The 20,178-nt window shown below is 48.5% G+C and overlaps 1 protein-coding gene across 1 annotated transcript in view; it reads right to left on the bottom strand.

The window, feature by feature from the left end:
• MYO1D (myosin ID) overlaps positions 1-20,178 on the bottom strand; it is a 157,031-nt gene that overhangs the window by 88,347 nt on the left and 48,506 nt on the right. The window contains exons 12-15 of the mRNA XM_085083545.1: positions 16,061-16,131; positions 14,210-14,284; positions 12,646-12,778; positions 3,136-3,302 (exon numbers count right to left, since the gene is read on the bottom strand). Of these exons, the coding sequence (XP_084939671.1) occupies positions 3,136-3,302; positions 12,646-12,778; positions 14,210-14,284; positions 16,061-16,131 (446 nt within the window). The remainder of the gene's footprint in view (positions 1-3,135; positions 3,303-12,645; positions 12,779-14,209; positions 14,285-16,060; positions 16,132-20,178) is intronic.

A 20,178-nucleotide genomic window follows, 5' to 3' on the forward strand; every position in this document is an offset into this window, starting at 1 on the left:
AGCAGGGAACACCATCCCCGGGGGTTATGGGGATCTCACAGATAAATAAACAGGATTATAAACACTCCCTTCAGACTCCCAGGAGAAGATTTAGCACGTGCTGGCAAAAGCATTCCCGCTCTGAAATACAAGGACACACAATGGGACATCAGTGCTGCACAATGGACTCTCTTCCCTACTCTCACCAGGAAAATGTTCCTGCAATAATTAATTCACTGGGAAAATCATTCATGTTGAGACATTTATGCTAGGAAAAAAGAGAAAAGAGCAAAGCACTCTGAGTGCAACCCCCCTGAGCTGGGAACAAGGCTGGGAAACAGGCTGTGGATCAGGATGGGACCCAGGCTCAGGATCAGACTGGGATCCAGGCTGTGGATCAGGTTGGGATCCAGGCTATGAGCTAGGCCTATCTGCTCTTCAAGGAGAAAAGGGATGTCATAGAACTGAAAACCTGTCCTGAATGTTAAATCCTCCTCCTCCTTTCCAAAGCATCAGAGCTATGGCATTAAAGGCACCCCAATTCTGCTGCCCCCCCTCTCTCCCAGCCCCCAGGAGGCGGAATATCCCAGCTCTCCAGCTGTTCCCACAGCACGTGGCACACAATGCCACCAACTCCTTCCCCGCAGCACTGGGCACAGCCTGGATGCCACAGCCACTCACAACCCTGGCCTGGCGCTAATTATAGCCAGGCAGAGTCCAGAATAAATCTGCTCCCTGACACCACACCCCTGCCCCTCTTCTGCCTGCATATCCCCACAGCTTCCAAGGTCACTCACACGTGGAACATCCATTTCCAACCACCTTTGTTTCTCCTTCTCCTCTGTACCTCCCTATGGAAACACCCACCACCGATGGGGCTGCTCCTGGAGTTAACAATTCCCACTGCAGCTCTCCTAAGGACCAAGATTTCTGCAAGCCACTAAATTATAAAGCTTTAACGAGCAATATGGGGTGTGCAGCTGCAGCTGGGCCACACTGTCCTTCCCAGCCTGCTGTTCACAGCTCTCAGTGTTGATTCCATGCTATGTTTGACATGGCCTGGGATAGGCATGTGGATGGCTCCATGTAGAAAGGGTTGGATTACACTTAACTCCTTCCTGAAACTCGATCAGCTTTTTTTTGCTGGTAACTTATACACTAAACCAAGAGAATGCACCCCATCTGTGTAAATGCCACATGTCACCCAACTGGATGGTGCTGTGACCACGGGAAAGGACAATTTCTCCTGGTCCAAAAGAAAATATTTCAAATTGGAAAGGGCAGCCTGGCTTGCACAGGGCTCAAAGGAAGGTTTTCTTTATCCAAGGAAAGCTTGAAAAGGACATTTATAATGGTCTTAACTGTGCTTCACTTCATTCCCTACTGAGAGAGAAGAGAAATCAACTACCTTACAGGATTTAGGGCTAAATATCAGCAAACTCTTCTCCCACAGAAAGAGAAGTTATTTTTGTGGTTTCTATACACATACAGATAAACCCCAGACATATATATGTTTATATGTGTGTGTGTGTGTTATCTCTTATCTCTACATATCCTGATCTCAATCTCCAGTCCCCTGGAATCAGCAAAACAAAACCCAGGGATCTGTTCTGGGCTCAAAACACCTGCAAGCCTCAGGGGCCTGTCAGGGAGTTAATGTGAGTCTGTGAGTCTGAACTTTATAGTATCTTTGTCAATGTAAGCAAACAGGTGACAAAGTTATCTCCCAAAATCGCCTCTTGCTGATCTCAAGATCTGTCTTAAAACCTGCACCACATGCAGGAGCTCAGAAAAGGGCCTGGAGTCTCCTCCACGTTCACATCTCCCAGTAAACCTGGTTAATAGAGATGAACAGAAATCCTGTGTGATCCCTCCTCAAAACCAGCTCAGAAATGTGCAGCTTGTACCATAGATCATATCCCCCAGCCCCTAAGAGGGAACAGCTCACCCAAAGACAAGGAACAAGGAATTACTGAAAAAACCCTGAAAACAATATCCAGCCAAGAAGAATATTTTTCTCCTTCTTTTAATTTAGAAAAGCCACTGCAGACCAGGCTTGGAGCAACCCCCCACACACAAACAGTGTTTGATCCCTCACTCTGGATGTCTAATCCCACTCCAGGGCTGGGCAGAACTCCTGCTCCAGCAGCCCAAAAGCTGAAGCAGTTGCCATGTGCTGATTTGGTTTCCTGGCTGCAAACACTGCCGGGCTGGAGCTCACGGGAGCTCATCAAACATTCATTAAAAACAAAGCAGCTGTTTATATTAATGGTGATTACACAAATCTTAAGAGTAAATTGTAATGAATTCCACATGTGAGGTGAAAGTACACTCTATCCACTGCAGAATGGCTAAGGAAACTGATCCCCAGCACTGCAGGCTGGATTTAGGAAGTCAGAGCCTTTTATTCCACGTGGGGTATTATGATATATCCAGGCAAATCTCCACTGTGAACAGCAAAATATCTTTCACCAGCACTTTGTTTCTATCTCATGACATCCCACCTGCTTGGATTTCATTTTTTTCTACTCTCACAGCCCTTTCCTCACCTGATTCAATAATACAACAAAAACTCCATTCACTGTTCCATCAGAGCAGGCTGAACTCACAGGGCCCATGTTAATTTACTGAAGCCCTAAAACAAATTTCAATCTAAAACATGTCATTTGTCACAAGTCTGGTAGGAATTAAGAGGGCAAGAAGTATCAAACCCATATTTAATGGGCTCATGATATTATTCCCTTTTCAGACTCCCAGCTACCCTAATGGCAGCTGATCAACATCTCCATTCTGGAGTTTTAAAGTCCAGGCGTTTTTCCCACATAATGTCACTACGCACCATCACATGCTCCCCCAGACACCACGTCTGTGTCTCTCTTCCTGCAACAATTAGACAATTCAGAGAGAAAACACCACTTAATTAGCTCAGGTTTTAGGGTGATACTCTGGGGAAGCACCTCATTACACATTCCTGCTGCAGAGCAACACAGCCAATGAGTTTTGGCAGACAAGGAGATGAGCCTGAGCAGCTCAAGCACCTCAGCACAGGTGAACCAGAGCAGCCATGCTCCTGTGGGATCTGTGTTCCACCTCATCCAGGAGCTGATTTAAACCACCCACAGCCCGAGGAGCTGGCAGTCCCTGGCAGCCTCTCACCTGTGCAGGAACTTCTCGTAGGTCTGGCGGTAGGCGAAGCCAGCCCGGCGCACCCTGACGTTCTCCAGCAGCCCCAGGTACTCCACCTGGTGCCGGCAGCGCTCCTCGTCGAAGAGCTGCGGGGACTTCTTGTCGTTGGGCTTGATGCAGCGCACGTAGTATGGCTCCTGGGGACAGAGCACAGCAGGGTCACCTGAGCAGGACACTGTGCAGACACAGCCCTTCCTGCACCAGCTGTGAGCACAACCCACGAGGCTGCTCAGCAGGAAGCAGGAGGTTAGAACAGAAGTGACAATGACAGTGGTAAAGAAAAGCCTGGATGTGGCACTCAGTGCCATGGTCTGGGTGATGAGGTAGTGTTGGCTCATAGGTTGGACTTGATGATCTCCAAGATCTTTTCCAACCTGGCTGATTCTGTGATTCTGTAAGGTTTCCCTCCTTCACACCCTGCCATCATCCCTTACAGGACCCACGTGTTCCTCACTGGAGCTCCACTGGCTTTGCTGTGCACCCACCCAGCACCACATCCTCCTCCTCCACTCTGAGTCCTCAGAAAGGATATCACACCCATGGAATTCATTGCCCTGTCAGATATGGCTTTCCCAGCATCACCTCCAAAAGCAGCCTGGTCACTCCACCACTTCCATCTGTGCTGAACCAAGTCAAACACAGCCCGTCCCAGCCTGGCTGAACGATGGAAATGATGGAGCCCCAAACCCAGCTGCCTCCAGCCCACACCATCCTCAGAACAAACACAGACCACCAGCATGTGGGTTCCTCTTGCTGCACCACCTGGGGCTTGCAGGGGGCAGGGAAGGTGGAATGGGGACAGGTGGCTTCACTCCACCCCGCAGAGGCCTGCCTGTGCTGCTGGGGCTGACCCTGGATGTCCAGTGAGTCCCACAGGGTCACACTCCTTTTCTGCCAGCCCTCTTGTACCCTGATATAAGCCCCACACAGGCCTGTTGGAGTGTTTTGATGTTTACTTTTATTTTTATGAGATCAAAGGCAGTTTTTATTTAGGCCAACATGGTCTGTAACCAGCACCAGAGTGAGGGGTGGTTACAAGGCTTTTAAATGTAGGTACTTCCATGTGGCTTTTGGAGTCCATTCACTTCTTTCTCTTCATGGCTGGCCTTTGCTGTCCCACTTCTAACTTTGCTACTGTGTGGAAAAGCCATTAATAATCATAGAATCACAAAATATTCTGAGTTGGACCCACAAGGATCATTGAGTGCAACCCCTGGCCCTGCACAGACACCCCAACAATCCCACCCTGGGCATCCCTGAGAGCATTGCCCAAACATGACCTGAGCTCTGGCAGCCTCAGGCTGTGCCCATTCCCTGCAGAGCCTCAGTGCCCTCTGGGGGAAAAACCTTTCCCTGAGATCCAACCTAAGCCTCCCCAGCACAGCTTCATATAAAGCTCACCATAGCTTTTCAAGATAAAGTTGTATTCTAATAGAAATAGATAAAACTTTTCAAGCAGCCCTTGCAAAAGGAGTGGCTCATCCTGCAGGCTGGCACAGCCTCAGCACCAGCCAAGGGGAGAACTCCAAGAGGATCCCAGTGAGCTCAGAAGGTCCCAGTATGGCCAGAGACCCTCAGTGGATCTGTCTCAGATACACACAACCTGCAGCATCCCAAACACATTGCTCAGCAATCTGACATCAGGATAAAGGGAGATACACAGCCTGGGTGACACCTCAATGTGCCAAGATGTCACTTCTGATAACCACAGTTGATAACCAAGAATAACCTTTAAGCAATCTGGACCAGATGAAGCTGATGGCTGCGAAACCACCTGTGACACTGTCCTGAGGAACCTGAGGGATCCCAAAAGGGAAAGCCCAGGGGCTCCCCAGGGGAGCCTGTTCTGTTCCAGCACTCCTGGATGACCTCAAGAACCCAAATGGTAACAAAGGGGAAGAGTGGTCTGGGGGAAAAAAGGGGATTAATTTAGTAAGAACAAATGCGAAGTTCCACATTTAGCAGAAATAGTTGATTAATAATGACTGAAAAACTGATTTGACCCTGGTGCTAAAGAGATCCAGGAGTTCCAGCTGACATGAGGCAAATCCATGTTTTTCTAGGAAAGGACACAGGAGCAGGAAAATTGCAAGACAAAAAACCCAACACATTTCTATCTCTCTGAGCATCTCACACAGCCAGGGCACAGCAGTTCAAGTGGGAATATGAGTCAGTGCAGGAAAGAACAAGAAAGATCAAAAATCCAGCAAATGTGACTCAGAGGAATTCTGGGTTTAGCCTAGAAGGACCAAGGAGGCACAGAACCACCCTGGTGGGAGATTTTGTGTATTTAAAGGATAGATATGAAGAAATGTAAACATTCAGCTTTAGGACAAAGAAGTCATGGCTTTACCCACAGTGTAAAAATTCAAATTAAGCATCAGGAAAACAAGGAGTGGGAACAGAATGCCTGTGGGAAGGAGGGAACATCCATCACTAGGGAGAAGAGCCTGTGAAGGGAAAATACAGACAGAGGTGTCCTCAAACGGGAGGTGAATTAGGTGCACTCCCAAGATCCCCCTCAGCCCTATTTTCTATGGTTTGTCTATGATTTAGCCTTATTTCTGTGATTTGAGGTCACTTACCTAATCTCAGAATAACACGAAAGGCCCCAAATTGCCATTTTCCTTCAGTAATGCTGAGGAAACAGATCATCCTTGGCTGTCCCAGCTGTGCTGACACAATCTAGGGGTTTGCAGCACTATGGAGCAGCCCAGGATCTCCCACTCCCTGATGAGTGTGAGCCATGAACAGGCCAAGAGAGGGAGGCCTTGGAAAGCAGAGCCTCAGATCCTAAAAGCTCACACAAGCCACTGGATCTGCTGGGGAAGGTGCTGGGCTGGAAGGTTTCCCTGCTTTCCAAAGGATGGGAGCAGCAGCACTAGACAGTGATTTCTCCAGGAGGGCTCTCCTTGGGGGGGAATAGACAGCAAAAGCTGAGCCAAGCACCCACAGGGTGGTTGGCAACATCCTGGCACTGCCCACCCTCCCGGCAGCAGCTCAGGAGCAGGCATAGGTGTGAGGAGTGCGGGATAAACAGGAGGATGTGTGGGCAACATCTGTTCTTGCACCATCTCCCTTCTCCCAGCACTCCCCAAGTGCATCAGGAGCTGCTCCTTCCCAGCCTTGTTTGGCTCCTCTCCCTGCCAGGGCACTGAGGCAGAGCTGCACACAGGGAAGCCCAGCTCCCAGAACAGCGCTGAGCCCCAGAGCAGCACTCTCCTCATCCAGCCCTTCCTCAGAGCAGGGCTTTGGACAAGGAAGGAGCACAAGGAAGGACACAGCTTCCCTAAGGCTGGGTTGGACAGGCTTGGAGCAACTTGGAATAGTGAAAGGTGTCCCTGCCCATGGCAGGGGGGACAATGAGATGGTTGGGCACTGAACAGGCTCCCCAGGGAATGGTCACAGCCCCAAGGAGCTCCAGGAGTGTTTGGATAATGCTCCCAGGGATGCACAGGGTGGGAAGGTTGGGGTGTCTGGGCAGGGCCAGGAATTGGATCAATGATCCCCAGGGGTCTTCCCAACTCAGGATATGTAGTGATTCTGAGATGAGCTTTGAGGTCTCTCCCAACCCAAACCACTCCGTGATGATTCCATGATGTGACACAGGTCAACATCTCCATTCTGTGCAAGGTCTTCTCCGAGTCACCACCACTGAGCACTTTCCTCTGCCACGGCAATTCAGAGACCCACAGAAGCATCAAGGTTGGAGAAAACCGTTAAGATCACCAAATTCAACTGCTGACCCAGCAGCACAACCATCAGTTCCCCACAAAACCACGCCCTCAAGTGCCACATCCACCCATTTTTGCACACCTCCAGGGATGGTGATTCCACCACTGCCCCATGCAGCTGTGCCAGGGCTGGAGAACCCTTGCAGTAAAAGTTATTTTCCTGATATCCAGTCTAAACCTCTCCTGGCACAATCTGAGGCTGTTTCCTCTTCTCCTGTCACTTGTTTCCTGGGAGCAGAGCCCAACCCCCACCTGGCTGCACCCTCCTGTCAGGGAGCTGCAGAGATCATTCTTTCCAACTCAACCCATCCCAGTGACATTTGTTCTCCTTTCCTTAAGGAGAAAAAGGTGACATGCAATGTCCTGGTACAATTATAAAAGTTTTAAGAGATTTCCATATTAACTTTTTTGGCTTTCTCCCAGAAATTCTCCCTGCATGGAAGGTGAGAAGGTTTCCAGGGCTTTTCATTCACTTGAGAGTCTCCTGGCAGCTCTCAGAACTTGCTGTGTGTATGGCTGCCCTGATCTGCTAAAACCTGGCTCCTGTATGACTGGAAATGAGCTGGATAGGGAAATGCAGGACATACAGAGAACTCTGAATTACACCTGGACTTGGAAGCTGGGAAAGAGCCCGAAGCTGTGAAGGTGAATGGGCAGCACTTTCCCTCTTCCCCTCCTGCTGATCTTCACCCTGGGCTACTTCCCCATCCGCATCTTTGTCACCATGAGGGACAAACCTCTCGCAGTGTCAGGAGCAGGGTCACCAACACCAGATGGTGCCAGGCCAGGCCTGATCTGCCCCGTTTTGCATCTGGTGGCAGGATGAATATAAATCATCTAAATCCCTTGATGGGGTTGATATCACAAATATTCCACATTCGATCCACAGAACTGCAACACCTTGAGAGCACAGCATCCAAATTAAAGAAACAAGGAATGGTTTAGATTGGAAAGGACCTTGAAGATCATCCAGTGCCATGCCCTGCCATGGGCAGGGACACCTTCCACTATCCCAGGCTGCTCCAAGCCCCATCTAAGCTGAACTTGGGCACTTCCAGGAATGGCGCAGCCACAGCTTCTCTGGACATGTCATTAGGAGCACAAAGGCAAGGAAGTGTCACTCATTCACTGCTGACACGAGAGCAGCTGCTCTCAGACACAGAGTTCTCAGCTGTTCATCACCACTGACACAGAACCCCAGCAGCACAGGGCTGTCAGGCACAGCTCTGCCACTCAAAAATGCAAACCCCCTCAAATCTGTGACTTCAGGTCCAGCACAAAGGGCAGTGACTGTGCCTGCATTTGATATAAAAAGGCTGAAATCCTTTGGAAAGCAGGAATGGGAAGTGCCTGCACAGACAGGAGATCATCTATCAGTGCAATTACAGTGTAATTAAAGCCTCTCAGAAATGACAGCTCCTGGAGTAAATTCTAAAGTAGATTATTCCATGCTTCCAATCCCCCCAGCCCCAGCTCTTCAGGGGGATAATTATGCAGCTCCCATTCTTGCTGTCAGAGAACTGCAGTTTGTAAAGGGAAGAACTGAAATGCAGAGACACAAAGGCCCCAGCTCTGAAAGCTCTTTAGATGTCTAATTGCAACTGATTTTACTTTTTTCAATCAAGCTGAGTGATTTTTAGATTTTTATGTGTTAAAAAGAAACCAAACCAGTTTTAAGCCATTGCACCCTAAACAAACTCCTTCTTGAGGGATTTCTTTTCTGTATTTTATAGCTCCTACCATGAGCTAAAGGATGGGACACAGGACTGACAAATCTGTGCTGGATGTGTCCAAGCAGTCACAGTGGTGACATTGTTACGTAGCAGAGGTGAAGCCTGTCAGCCTGGATAGGAGAGGGGAGGGATGGAAGGAAGAGTCAGACAAAAGGAGTTACAGAGGAGGGGAAAAGAAGGAAAGAAACAAGGAAGAACTGCAGGTGCAGAGAGTTCCCAGAGAAGCTCACCATTCACAGCTGGGGCAGCCACAGGGCTCCCCGTGCCAGGATTTACAGAAAAGCTACCCAAAATAATCCATCAGAGAGAGGCCAATCCCTCAAGAGAAGAGCTTGGGCAGTGAAACATGCTTGAGAAATGCGTGTGGCAACTTGAAAAGATAGTTTTTGTTATGAGTGGTTTGGTTTAGGGGAAAAAAAGAGCACTTTTCTTCTGCCTACAAGAGGGCTTTGCCCAAAAAGGTTTAAAGATGCTGTTACAGCCAAAAATCCTGCAGCTTTCCAGGAAGGCCAAATGAGTATCAATAAAGAGGAGTTCTTGGGCTGCCATCCTGTTTGAGGACTACAAAAATCGAGCATATAAATATGGTTTAAAGGAGTTGTCAGAGAAGCACTGAGCCAGAACAGCCCAGGAATGGGAGGCCAGGATGAAACAAGGAGCACTGACTGCACTGGGCACACTCAGGTAATGTCAATAAACCATCAGCTCAAACTGCACAAAACTCAGCCTATCTTCAATTTGGTTTGTTGAGGAACAGCTGAGAAGAGCATGAACTGCTGTTATCTCTCAATGTGAAACCCGAGTCCTCTGACATCCCTAGACCACAGCAGCTTGTGCAACCCTGTTTTCAGAGCTGTTTCCATCAGCTGTGACCACAGGATGGCCAAAAAAAGTCCTGTGGGGTCCAAGCCACAGTCAAGACACACGAGCATTGTCACTGCTGGTCACAAGTGCAACTTCAGACCCAAATTCAGCACAAGAAAAATGAGTAACACAGCCCCAGGGCAGGATCAGAGCACCTGGAACTGCAGTGATGGTGTCCCTAGAGCAGAGAGTGGCTTCACCAGCCCACAAACAGCTGCTGCTTCCAGCTCAGCAGAAGGAAGAGCCAAGTATCCAAACTGGCAGTGACTTGAGGCAGAGCATCCAGTTCTTTGTGCATGACCAGTACCTTGCTGGCATGGCCTGAATGCCCAGTTATTGGCTTGCTAATGACATTGGCTTGCCAAATACATGTGCATATCATTAACTGTCCCCAAAAGTCACCTCACAGAGATGCTCAGGGCAGAATGGCCAGATAGAAGCTCTCTGCCCTCTGATTTACTGTTTGAAATGAAGTACACAAAGGTTGTGTTCAGGAGCCTTATCTAAGCAACTTTCCCAGAATTCAGACCATTTAAAATAACACAAGCCTGGCTGCAGGATGGGTCTCACCAACACAACTCCCCGACAGGAGGGGCAGCCAGGTGAGGCTCAGGCTTTGCTCCCAGGAAACAAGGCACAGGATGAGAGGAAACAGCCTCAGGCTGTGCCAGGAGAGGTTTAGGTTGGATATTGGAAAAACTTCCTCACTGAAAGGGTTGTCCAGCCCTGGCACAGCTGCCCAGGGCAGTGGTGGAGTCACCATCCCTGGAAGTGTTCAAAAAAGGTGTGGATGTGACACTTGAGGACATGGGTCAGTGGTGGCCTTGGCTGTGCTGGGGGAATGGTTGGATTCGATCTCAGAGGGCTTTTCCAGCCTCAACAATTCTGTGACTCCACGAAATCTGTTTTTGGAGCACGCTGAGTTTAAATTATGCTTATCAGCACTGGTGTCTCAATAGTGCTGAAATCTTCTTTTCTCCATTGCAATTCAACAGAAAATCAGGAAAACCCCAACAGCTTCAATACAAATTTCTTGGTGAAAGTTTAGGGAAGGTAACGAATGGGAAAGGATTACACTGAGACACACACAGGAACCTCCCAGAGAATTTGACTTGAAAACAGCTCCTGGTTATGCCTACCCCTGGAAAAGGCTGGTCTTTGTGATGGAGATACTGATGATAAATGGACTGAAGTAAATTAATTCCACACAAACCAGGCAGCCTTCAGTGAGCAACGCTGGTACCCACAGACTCAAGATGGATAAGGTGGGATTTAAACTCTCCATGCCCTGTTGGGAGCTGCAGGGATTGTTCAAACCACCACAGTGCACAGCATTCTCTGGACTATTCTATTTTTACAGCTACCAGGTGGCCTGGAATAATTTTTCCAATAAACAAGGAAAGGAAGTTTTTCCACAGATGCCTGCTGAACCTGCCCACTCCCAGCTCCCTGCTGTGCCCTGATCACAGCCCTCCCCACAGGGGCTCTGGCTGTCCTGAACCCCTCCTGGGCTCCCTCAGGCTCCCCACACTGGGCTGGGCACGAGTGACCAGGGCCACTCTGTGGGACCAGACCTGCAATAACAACCAGCAGCACCAAGGAAACTTTTCCTTCCACAACTGCTCCTCTCACAACACAGAGAACCCCCCTGGGTTCCTGACACCTCTGAACCAGATTTAGGTTAGGACCAGCCAGCAGATTATTTGGAAGATGGACAGATCAGGTCAAGCTTGACTCCTTGGGAAGCAGACTGGAGTCTGTCCCCATCCCCATCAGGGTCACAGCCACCTTTCCACCCAGGAAAGCTCTTCTCTGCCTGCACAGGCACTGGGGGACACGCACATCTCAGTTTTGACCAATAGTGCTGGTTTTAGCAAGGCCTGGCCTTGGGCTGGGCTAGCAGGGACATCTTCTCAGGAGCCGTGAGGCAAAACACCCTGGGGGAGGCACAGGGCTCTGTTCCCTACTGGGGAGGCTCAGCTAGCACCCCCAGGCAGCTTTGGTGGATCCCAGACCCTCCTGCAGAGCTCAGAGCAAACCCACTCCAGAACAGGAATGCAAAAATACAGAATCATGGAATCACAGAGTATCTTCAGTTGGGAGGACCCACATGGATCATCCAGTCCAACCCCAGCCCTGCACAGACACCCCAACAATCTCACCCTGTGCATCCCTGGCAGAATTGTTCAAATACTCCTGGAGCTTTGGCAGCCTCAGGCTGTGCCCATTCCCTGGGGAGCCTGGGCAGTGCCAGCACCCTCTGGGGAAGAATCTGTAAATCAGGTGTGATTTCGTGTCCTAACTCTGAAAACAAGAAGTGAGGGCAGCTCCCTCTCCCTGTGCACAGCCAGCACTGGGTGGCTGAGCTCTGACCCATTTCCTTTCCTCCCACAACTCCCGAGAAGACACTCAGAGCACTTCACTCTTTATTGCCTAATTATTCTGAATGTGAACACACCCAGCAGCCTGGGCTCTCTGTTCATCTCCTGTGGGCTGTTCCACAGTGCCAGGAGTCCAGCAAGGCCACCCAGCTCCAGTAACACCCAAATATTCCTCAAGGATCTCAGCTCACATGAGGGATCCCAACGCCTGATCAAACAGCCCATTCCCAGAGCATTCCCTTCCCCACCTTCCTGCACCCAATGTGGGGCTTGCCCAAGCAATGTCTTCTGCCATAAAACTGAAATATTTGGTGAAATAAAAGCTTTCCCTCCTCACCCTTTGGCACAGCAAAGAGGAGGGAAGAAGGAACTCACACAAGTCTGTATTTGCGTGGAGACCCATTGGCATGGGAAGCCAGAGAGAATCTTTCCACCATGAACAGCATCCTCTGGGTCCTCTGCCCAAAGAGCTTTGCTAAAGATGATTTGATATAATAATTATTACCTAACACAGACTGGCTTTCCTACAAGTGAAAGATGCATTGGTCACAGAGGAGCCAAAACTCCACCTTCTTCATGGGGGATGGAGGTTACTCTGCCTTGAGACCTTCCCAGCCAAAAGCTTGTCTTGGCCCAGCCAAGGCTCCTCTGCCTTTGATCAGCTCAGCTCCCGATGGATGGCAGGGATGGGAAGGTGGGAGGTTCTCCAGGGAGAAGCCACACTAATCTCATCAAATTCAGAGTCAATTTTGAAACAGAAATCTTTACCTTCAGTGCCAGGTTGTCCACCAGTGCAATCATGGAGTTCTTGAACAGAGCAGCTGCTGTCAGAGGTCTCTTGGTGACCTCAGTGATGCTCAGTTTCCCCTCAGGCCACATCATCTTCAGCACAGGGTTGGAGCTACGAGAGAGTCTCTTTAATAGCACACTCACAGCACTTCCACTCCACTGACAATCCAACAGCTGCTTTCCACCCAGACCCACTGCTGCTTCCAGCTCACAGAGCAACAGCCAAGACAGGGTGACACTCCTGGGCACATCTTGTGCTCTTAAGAGCAACTTCAAGCTTACAACTGAATATTCTGGAAAAAATGACCAGCACATTCTCCCTTCAGATCAAGATGTGCAGGAATGGACAGAGAAAATCCCTCAGAGTGATCCATCAAAGGCAGGGGCTGCCTCACTGACACAACAGAAAGAATTTAATCAACACAGAGGAGAGCAAGACCCACAACATGCTCCCGTGAAACCTGTCACCTGTGTTCAAGCTGTATTTCTGCTCCTTTTTTGATATATAAAGTAATTTATACACTTTATCCTGTATTTTTGAAAGGTTCAGGGTGAGGTAAACTGGCCCTGATGGATGGCAAGAGCTCAGGAATAGACAAAATCTGAGCACATTTACAGCAATCCAATGGCCAATCTGTCACAGACTTCAATGTGCTGGAAGTGGTGTTTGGGAACAGGATTTTCCAGAGACTTCACAGAAAACAGGCTAAATTTAATAAAACCTCCACACAGCAAATATTTTGCAAGATTTCTGGTCAATGGGAAGCGTTGAAAACAGGAACAGTGGGACAGCTCAGGGCAGCACTTCCAGTCAACCCAAGGGACTGCAGACCAAGTTAACACCTGCAGAGGCAAACAGTGCCCACCACTGCAGGGTGCTTGTGCCCACTGTCCTCTGAGCAGAGCCTCTGAAAGCTGCAGATTACAAAAACAGGACATGTTTAATGCCAGGGAAAGGAAAACAGCTCCATAGGCACAATTCTGATGGGATTTCAAATCTGCTTCTCAAGGCAACTTTTACTTGCCCAACACATAACCCCATGGTTTGCAGTTTTCATGTCACTGCACACATGAAAGGATTCAAATCTATTTGCCCATTTCCCCCTATATTTTCTTTGAAAACAGGGTGTTTTAGCTGAGGCCAAGGATTTCTGCTGTTGACCAAAGCTCCCCAGTATGTTTAGCACTGATTACAGACTGAGCAGTGATGCTGCATCTGCAACTGGTTAATGACCAATCAGGCAGCACAAGCAAGCTCTGCACTGTCTTGATTGCACAATCAGTTGGTTTCAAACAAACACTTTAAATTTAGTTCAATTAAAGGCTGCATCAGAACATGTACAGAATAAGGACTTTAACCTGAAAAACCAAACTAACAGCCTTTGGGTCACAGGAGATGTACAAAGATCAAATCCCAAAGCAACGTGTTTATTCACACACACTGAAGACAGAATCACTGAAAAGCTGAGTGTCGGACAGCATCCATGCCACAAAAAAGGATTCTGACAAATCAGATTAAAATTCACCTCATTAATATTCTTACCTGTTGTACATGAGGCGTTTGAAGTCTTGAAATAAAGTGTCCTTGTTTTTGTCAATAAATCCAGTGACTGAGTAACTAAAAAAAACAAACCAGAGTTAATTGCAAAGCAGTAAAGCCCTTCTGTGAGCTGCTGGTAACTGTGGAATCAGCATCCCTGCACTCCTACAGACACAGCAGATGTTAATCAGCCCTGCTCCCAACTTACCACTAATTGCTGCAGGAGCAGAATGTGAGACTTGGATCCCTGGCCCAGCTCTCGCCTCCAGCACAGGAACAACACACCTGGCTTCAGAGAGCTCCTGGAGCTGTGCAGGTGATGGCTGAGACACCTCACAGGTTGCAGATGGCCCAAATTCAACAGTTACACTCAGGATTTTGCCTCCAAACTGAGCATGTGTGTTAAATCCTAGAGAAATTCAGGTTTCCTTTTCAATCTGTGTACTCTGCCCCTCTCTTGACCCTGAATTCCAGGGCAGCCTTTGACCAGTGACTGGGGAACTCTCCTGGGAATCAACACACACACACATTTTGGATTCCTTTCCTTCCTCTATTCCCACAGGAACACCACTCCAGAAGGTCACTGTTTCAGAGTTTCATCTCTTGTACATGTCTCAAGACAGGCAGTGACTCCAACTCAGATGTTTCCTGAGCTCCAGATCCCACCCTAGGAAGCTGCACCCAACCTGCAGGCTCTGGGATCACCCCATAACCTGCAAATCCCTACATGGAGCCATCCTCCAATCACAAAATCATGGAGTAGGATATTTTAAAAGTCATCCCATTCCTGTCCATGGGCAGGGACACCTTCCACTATCCCTGGTTGCTCCAAGTCCCATCCAACCTGGCCTGGGACACAACCAGGCATGGGGCAGCCACAGCTTCTCTGGGCACCCTGTGCCAGGGCCTCCCCACTCTCAAATCTTAGAGCTCCACATAAGATCTGAGTCTGAACTATCTGTGATTCCTTCCACATTTCAGTTTTCTTTTACACCATTTGTCAGCCACTGGCAGTGCAGAAGGTTCAACCACTGAGATGGCACCTCGTATTTTCCCCTCCAAAATGCCCTGAAGTCAGAGATGTCTGTCAGGAATTGCTCAGCAAAGGCTCCAGAAGACAACCTGCCTGTGCTACACGGGCTCTAGTCTGATCACACTGGTTACCCTTAGAAATTAAAGGTAAAATTAATCTTGAGGTAAAAGAAATCCTGGATTGTTCCCTCAGTAACTCCCTTTCTTCTGACACAGGAAGTTGCACAAATCCTAAACCATTAAATGACTCCAGTGATATTCTACACAAGAGCTTTCAGAGCAAATGGTTTCTGCCATGTGCATCCTTCACTTCCACTCACTCTCCCTTCTCACTGCTGTCACCTCCTGCACTCATTCCTGCAGACTGCAGGCATGCATTTCCCAACCCTCCTGCCCTGATCCCTCCTGCAGGTTATCACTCCCCTGTGCTCCCAGTCTGCTCCAACTGATTGGAGAATTTAAAGCCAGAGTTATATAATCACACCAAACAGATGTCTAAACCAGATTTTATTAGCTCAGCGTAGCTTTCTTGCATAAACACTGCTGCCTTTTTTTCCCTCCTATTTTTCCCTGGAGCACTGCTCTCCCCTCACCCCCACCCCTCGCTCTCCTTTTGTTTCACTCCAAGTACAAATTCCCACTCTGTAGAGCAAGGCACCAGCAGAAGATTTAATTGATAAGCAAGTGCTGCACTCTGTAATTGTGTGTGACAGCTATTCTGGCTCCCACCAGAAGCAGCAGTAAATCAGAATATTGTATCACTTCACAGTTGCTGGGAAGATAAAAATAGAATGTGCAACTTTATTTCTGATGGGAACTCACATCACATCCCCAGCGTAGTGCTTGATCCGGAAGTCTCTGTCGAACTCCAGTGTTTTGTCCGTGGCACAAAGCTGAAATAAATTCACACACATTAAAATACCACCCATGGATTGGTATTAAAACACCACCCCTGGACTTACAAACTCCACGGAAGAGCAACCTGCCTTCAAAACAGCACTGGGAACTACAGTAATTCCACCTCCTATGTGCATTTTCAGATGTGAAACTCACTGCTGGATAATGTTTTCATGGATGCACTGTAAGAACATGTGCTTGTACGAATGTTCTTACAAATTAAGTTGCAAGAGCCTATAATTTTATTAAGAAATTGATATTATCTCAGAAACACCATTATGCAAAAAGAACACTTGTGCCTGTAGAGAAACATTGCACCCACGAGTTAATTTATGACTATTTTAAGTCTTCTTTTCCATTTCTTCCCATTGCAGTGTCACTCCTCAGCAAAGAAATGAGCCAACTGCTGTAATAACAGCAAGGCTTGTTCTGTCCCAGATCCCTCCTGGTCACCTGACACACCTCCAACTGGGACCCCCTGCAGGTCCACTGCTCCAGCCCCCTGCTCCCAGCTCAAATTCCCATCCCATCCATCCCTTCTATACAACGAAGATGTCCAGTGCCCACATGGCAGCTGTTCAGCAGCAGAGGCTGTAACACACTCATCCCTTCAGGAATAGCAGGAGCCAAAAAATCCATCAGGTTCGGCTTAATTAAAAAGGGAGAATGAGGTAAGAATGAGGATTTTGTTATAGGCAAAAGAAGGAGATGAATTAAGTCTTTGCAGGCAGCATTTAACAACACCGAAGGCTATGAGCAGATATCTGCTATCCACAAAAAGTCTTGGAGAAATAAAAGAGGAAATTAGCATGGCTGAAATGCAGGGCAGGAGGGATGATTAGCAGCAGGGTTGATTAACACTCCAAAAATTCACCTGTGTCGAAGAGCACAAAAGAGATTGGCTCAAACTGTAGGAACAGATGAAACGACTAAAACAGAATATATTTTACACAAAATTAATCACAAGGAGGAGCCCAAGGAGTGTGAGCACCAAGGTCCCCAGGAAGTCACAGAGGTGTGGGAAGTCCAGCATGGTAGGAGCAGGGAGCTGCAGAGCTGACGGATGACCAAGGTGCAGCAGAACACAGAGAAAATGAAGAAATGAGGCAATACCAGGAAAACAAAGTCATTTTTCTTGTTGCAGCTGTGTTCCCAGCACGCGGCTGGGGAGTGCCTTTTTCAGCCACTCAAACTCACAGCTCAAACCAACAAGTCAATAAAAGAGGTAAATACCAAATGGAAAAAGAAAAGTGGCTGTGCTACCAGACAGGGCACAGCTGGCAGCACAAGCTCCTCCTAAAGTTCATCCAGCTCTGGAGAGGCTGGAAGATGCCACAACACACATCAGGGATTTTGTTGTTTGCTGGTTTGGTTTTTTCCCTAAGGAGTCATTCTCTTCAAACTTTGCGTCTACTGAACAAAGAAGTTAAAATTAGTAAAAAAAGACCAGTGAGTCTATTGATACAGTGATCATCTGCTAGGGTTTCTGTGAGCTCTTCCAAGAGGCTCCTCACTGACAGCTCACAGGATCTGAGGGCTCGTAAAGACAGGAGAAAGGATCCTCACATGTAACTGTTGGAAAGATGGGAAGTGGGAATCCTGTGGGAGCCTGTGCTGGGTCTGTGCTTTCACAGCCTCTGGAATGAGCCATAATCTGAGGGCAAGGGGAGGTCGTGGGGCTGGGTGATGGCACTTAATCACTGAGGGCTGGCTGGGAAGAACTGCAGGACACAGCAGGAGCTAAATGAGGCCAAAGCAGAGCAAATGAAACTCCCCAGCAGGGCAGGGATTCCCACTGAGAAAGGGCAAAGTTCGCAGGAACCGATGGGCCCCAAACTGTCCCTTCCTGACTCAACAGGCTCTTAACTATCCTCCTTCATCTCAAAAAGGAAACAGAGAACTGGAAGAGGCTTGAAGGGCAAAGCCCATGCCCTGCTGACTGACTGCCCTGGGAGGATGAGCCAATGAACTTGGCCTCTCCAGGTTAGGAAAGAAATGCCCAGAGACGATGGCAAACAACATGGAGATGATGTAGTGGGAGACAAAGAGAACTGTGTTTTGCCATTTAAAAAACAGGAGGTTTTAAATAGGTGTAACCTAAAATGGAAAAGAGAGGAGGGAGGAAAACAGGAAGGAAGGAGCTCTTGACGTATCTGAGCTGTGGAATTCTTTGTCAATTTAAAAAACCAAGAAGACCACACAAAAACACTCTACTAAGGACAATAGAAGGTTCCTGGGCTGCAGATCCCTGGAGACTGGGAGCATGCCAAGTTATCACTGCACATTTGTCCCCTGTTGGGCTCTCACTTGGGCATTCACAACTGTCCAGTGTCTTGGGAGACACAACATCAGGTGGACAGAGTGGACCTTCTGATACTCTTCCCTTCACAAGCAGTTTGTTGAGCATGATGCTCTCCACAATTTGAAGCCTGAGGCATTCATGTCTAGCACTGCACTTGATCCTTCCAAAGTATAATATCAACAGAAAATAAATGGAAGTTGGAGAGATTGAGGAAACAAATGGTGATGTTGAGAAGAGCCACAAGAACAGCTGGCACACCTGCACATCCCAATTAGCATTAGACAAATCCAAGGAGGTCACGCCATGCTCCAGGAACACAACATTCTGCCACAAATTCTGCTGGGGCAAGTGTTAACCAGCATTCTCCTGGTTTGTTTGGCATTCCCCAGGCCAGGGAAGCTGGCAGCATGGAGCAGCCTGGTACACAAAGTAGGACACAACTATTTAGGGCACCACAGCCCCCTAGAGCTTCTCCACATGGAGCCTGTGTGCAACATGCTCTGCAGGGAGCAGTGGAGCATGAACTCAGGCTGAAGGATGGAAGCTGTTCGCAACACAAGCACTTTAACTCTTTGGGAACAGCTTTCATCTCCGTGGAACTTTACAGGATCTGCATGGAACCACTGCAGTCTGCAAAGGCAGAGGATGAGATGGAATCAAGCCCTTTGTTTAAATCCAAGTCAGAAAAGGCTGGCTTGGAAAGCTCAGACTTCCTAGCAGTTCTGGGTGGGACTGAGGAAGAGCTCTGAGGTGCTGGGACCTGCAGAGGTGTGATGGGGAGAAAAAATAATAATTATGCTGAGAGGTTTATGGGTCGATGTTTTCAAGGCTCTATTGATTTAACTAGAAATTAGCAAGCCAGGCAGATCCATCAGCCCCTCCATAAACATTATTTATAGCAGGATTCCTTGTCTCCCTCTCAGTGTGTGCAGGCAGTTTCTGACAACGCCACCTCCTGCTGAGGAACGCTGCAGCTGGCAGTGCTGTCCTTTAATGTCTCCTTGCTGAGAGGGCACTCCTGAAGGCAAGGACTCGAGCAGGTTTTATTTTTAAATGTTCATTTTATAGCCTCCCATAATACCTCCTGAAATTCCATCCCCTTCTGCCGCTGCACTAAAGGACCACCTGCTCCCTCCATGGCTGAGCCCCTTCCCCCGGGCAGACGTGGGAGCAAGGACAGAACAGAAACCAAACTCCTCTCTCTACATCCACTGACCAGACAGCTCCAGAAACTGGACCACTCCCCCAGCACCCTACTGCAGAGGATCCCAGACTCCATCCCCCCAGCATTATCACTAAAGGAAGCAGTCTGCATTCAGACAGGAATCCAGAGTAGGCCCCAGACGTGTTTTCAGGTGGGTTTTCTCAGAACATGCCATGTCACTGCTCAGGCACAGGAAATGTGGGTCAATACTGGAATCAAACTCCCTGTCCCTCTCCCTGAGCTCAGGTGCACGTGGCAGGTGAGGTGCCAGGTGTGCTGCAGTGAAAGGGCATTTAAGGAGAGCACCATCTGGGAGGAAAGAGTAGTTTTGGTTTATTTTCATCCTGGCCTCTCCTCAGACAGCCCCAGCCAGCTCCATTGTTTATCCCGGGCCTCCCAGAGGCAGCCTTTAGCACATATCTTACACAACCAGGCTAATTTGGTATTTCTGACCTACATAAAATATTGTGCCGGGGTGGGGGGGAGCAGGAGAAACCAGCACTCTGAGCCATGCATTTCAGACAACGTTTCTGAGCA

Source organism: Lichenostomus cassidix, chromosome 27 (genome assembly GCF_008360975.1).
Source record: "Lichenostomus cassidix isolate B80296 chromosome 27, HeHo_3.0, whole genome shotgun sequence".
NCBI classification, from domain to species: domain Eukaryota; kingdom Metazoa; phylum Chordata; class Aves; order Passeriformes; family Meliphagidae; genus Lichenostomus; species Lichenostomus cassidix.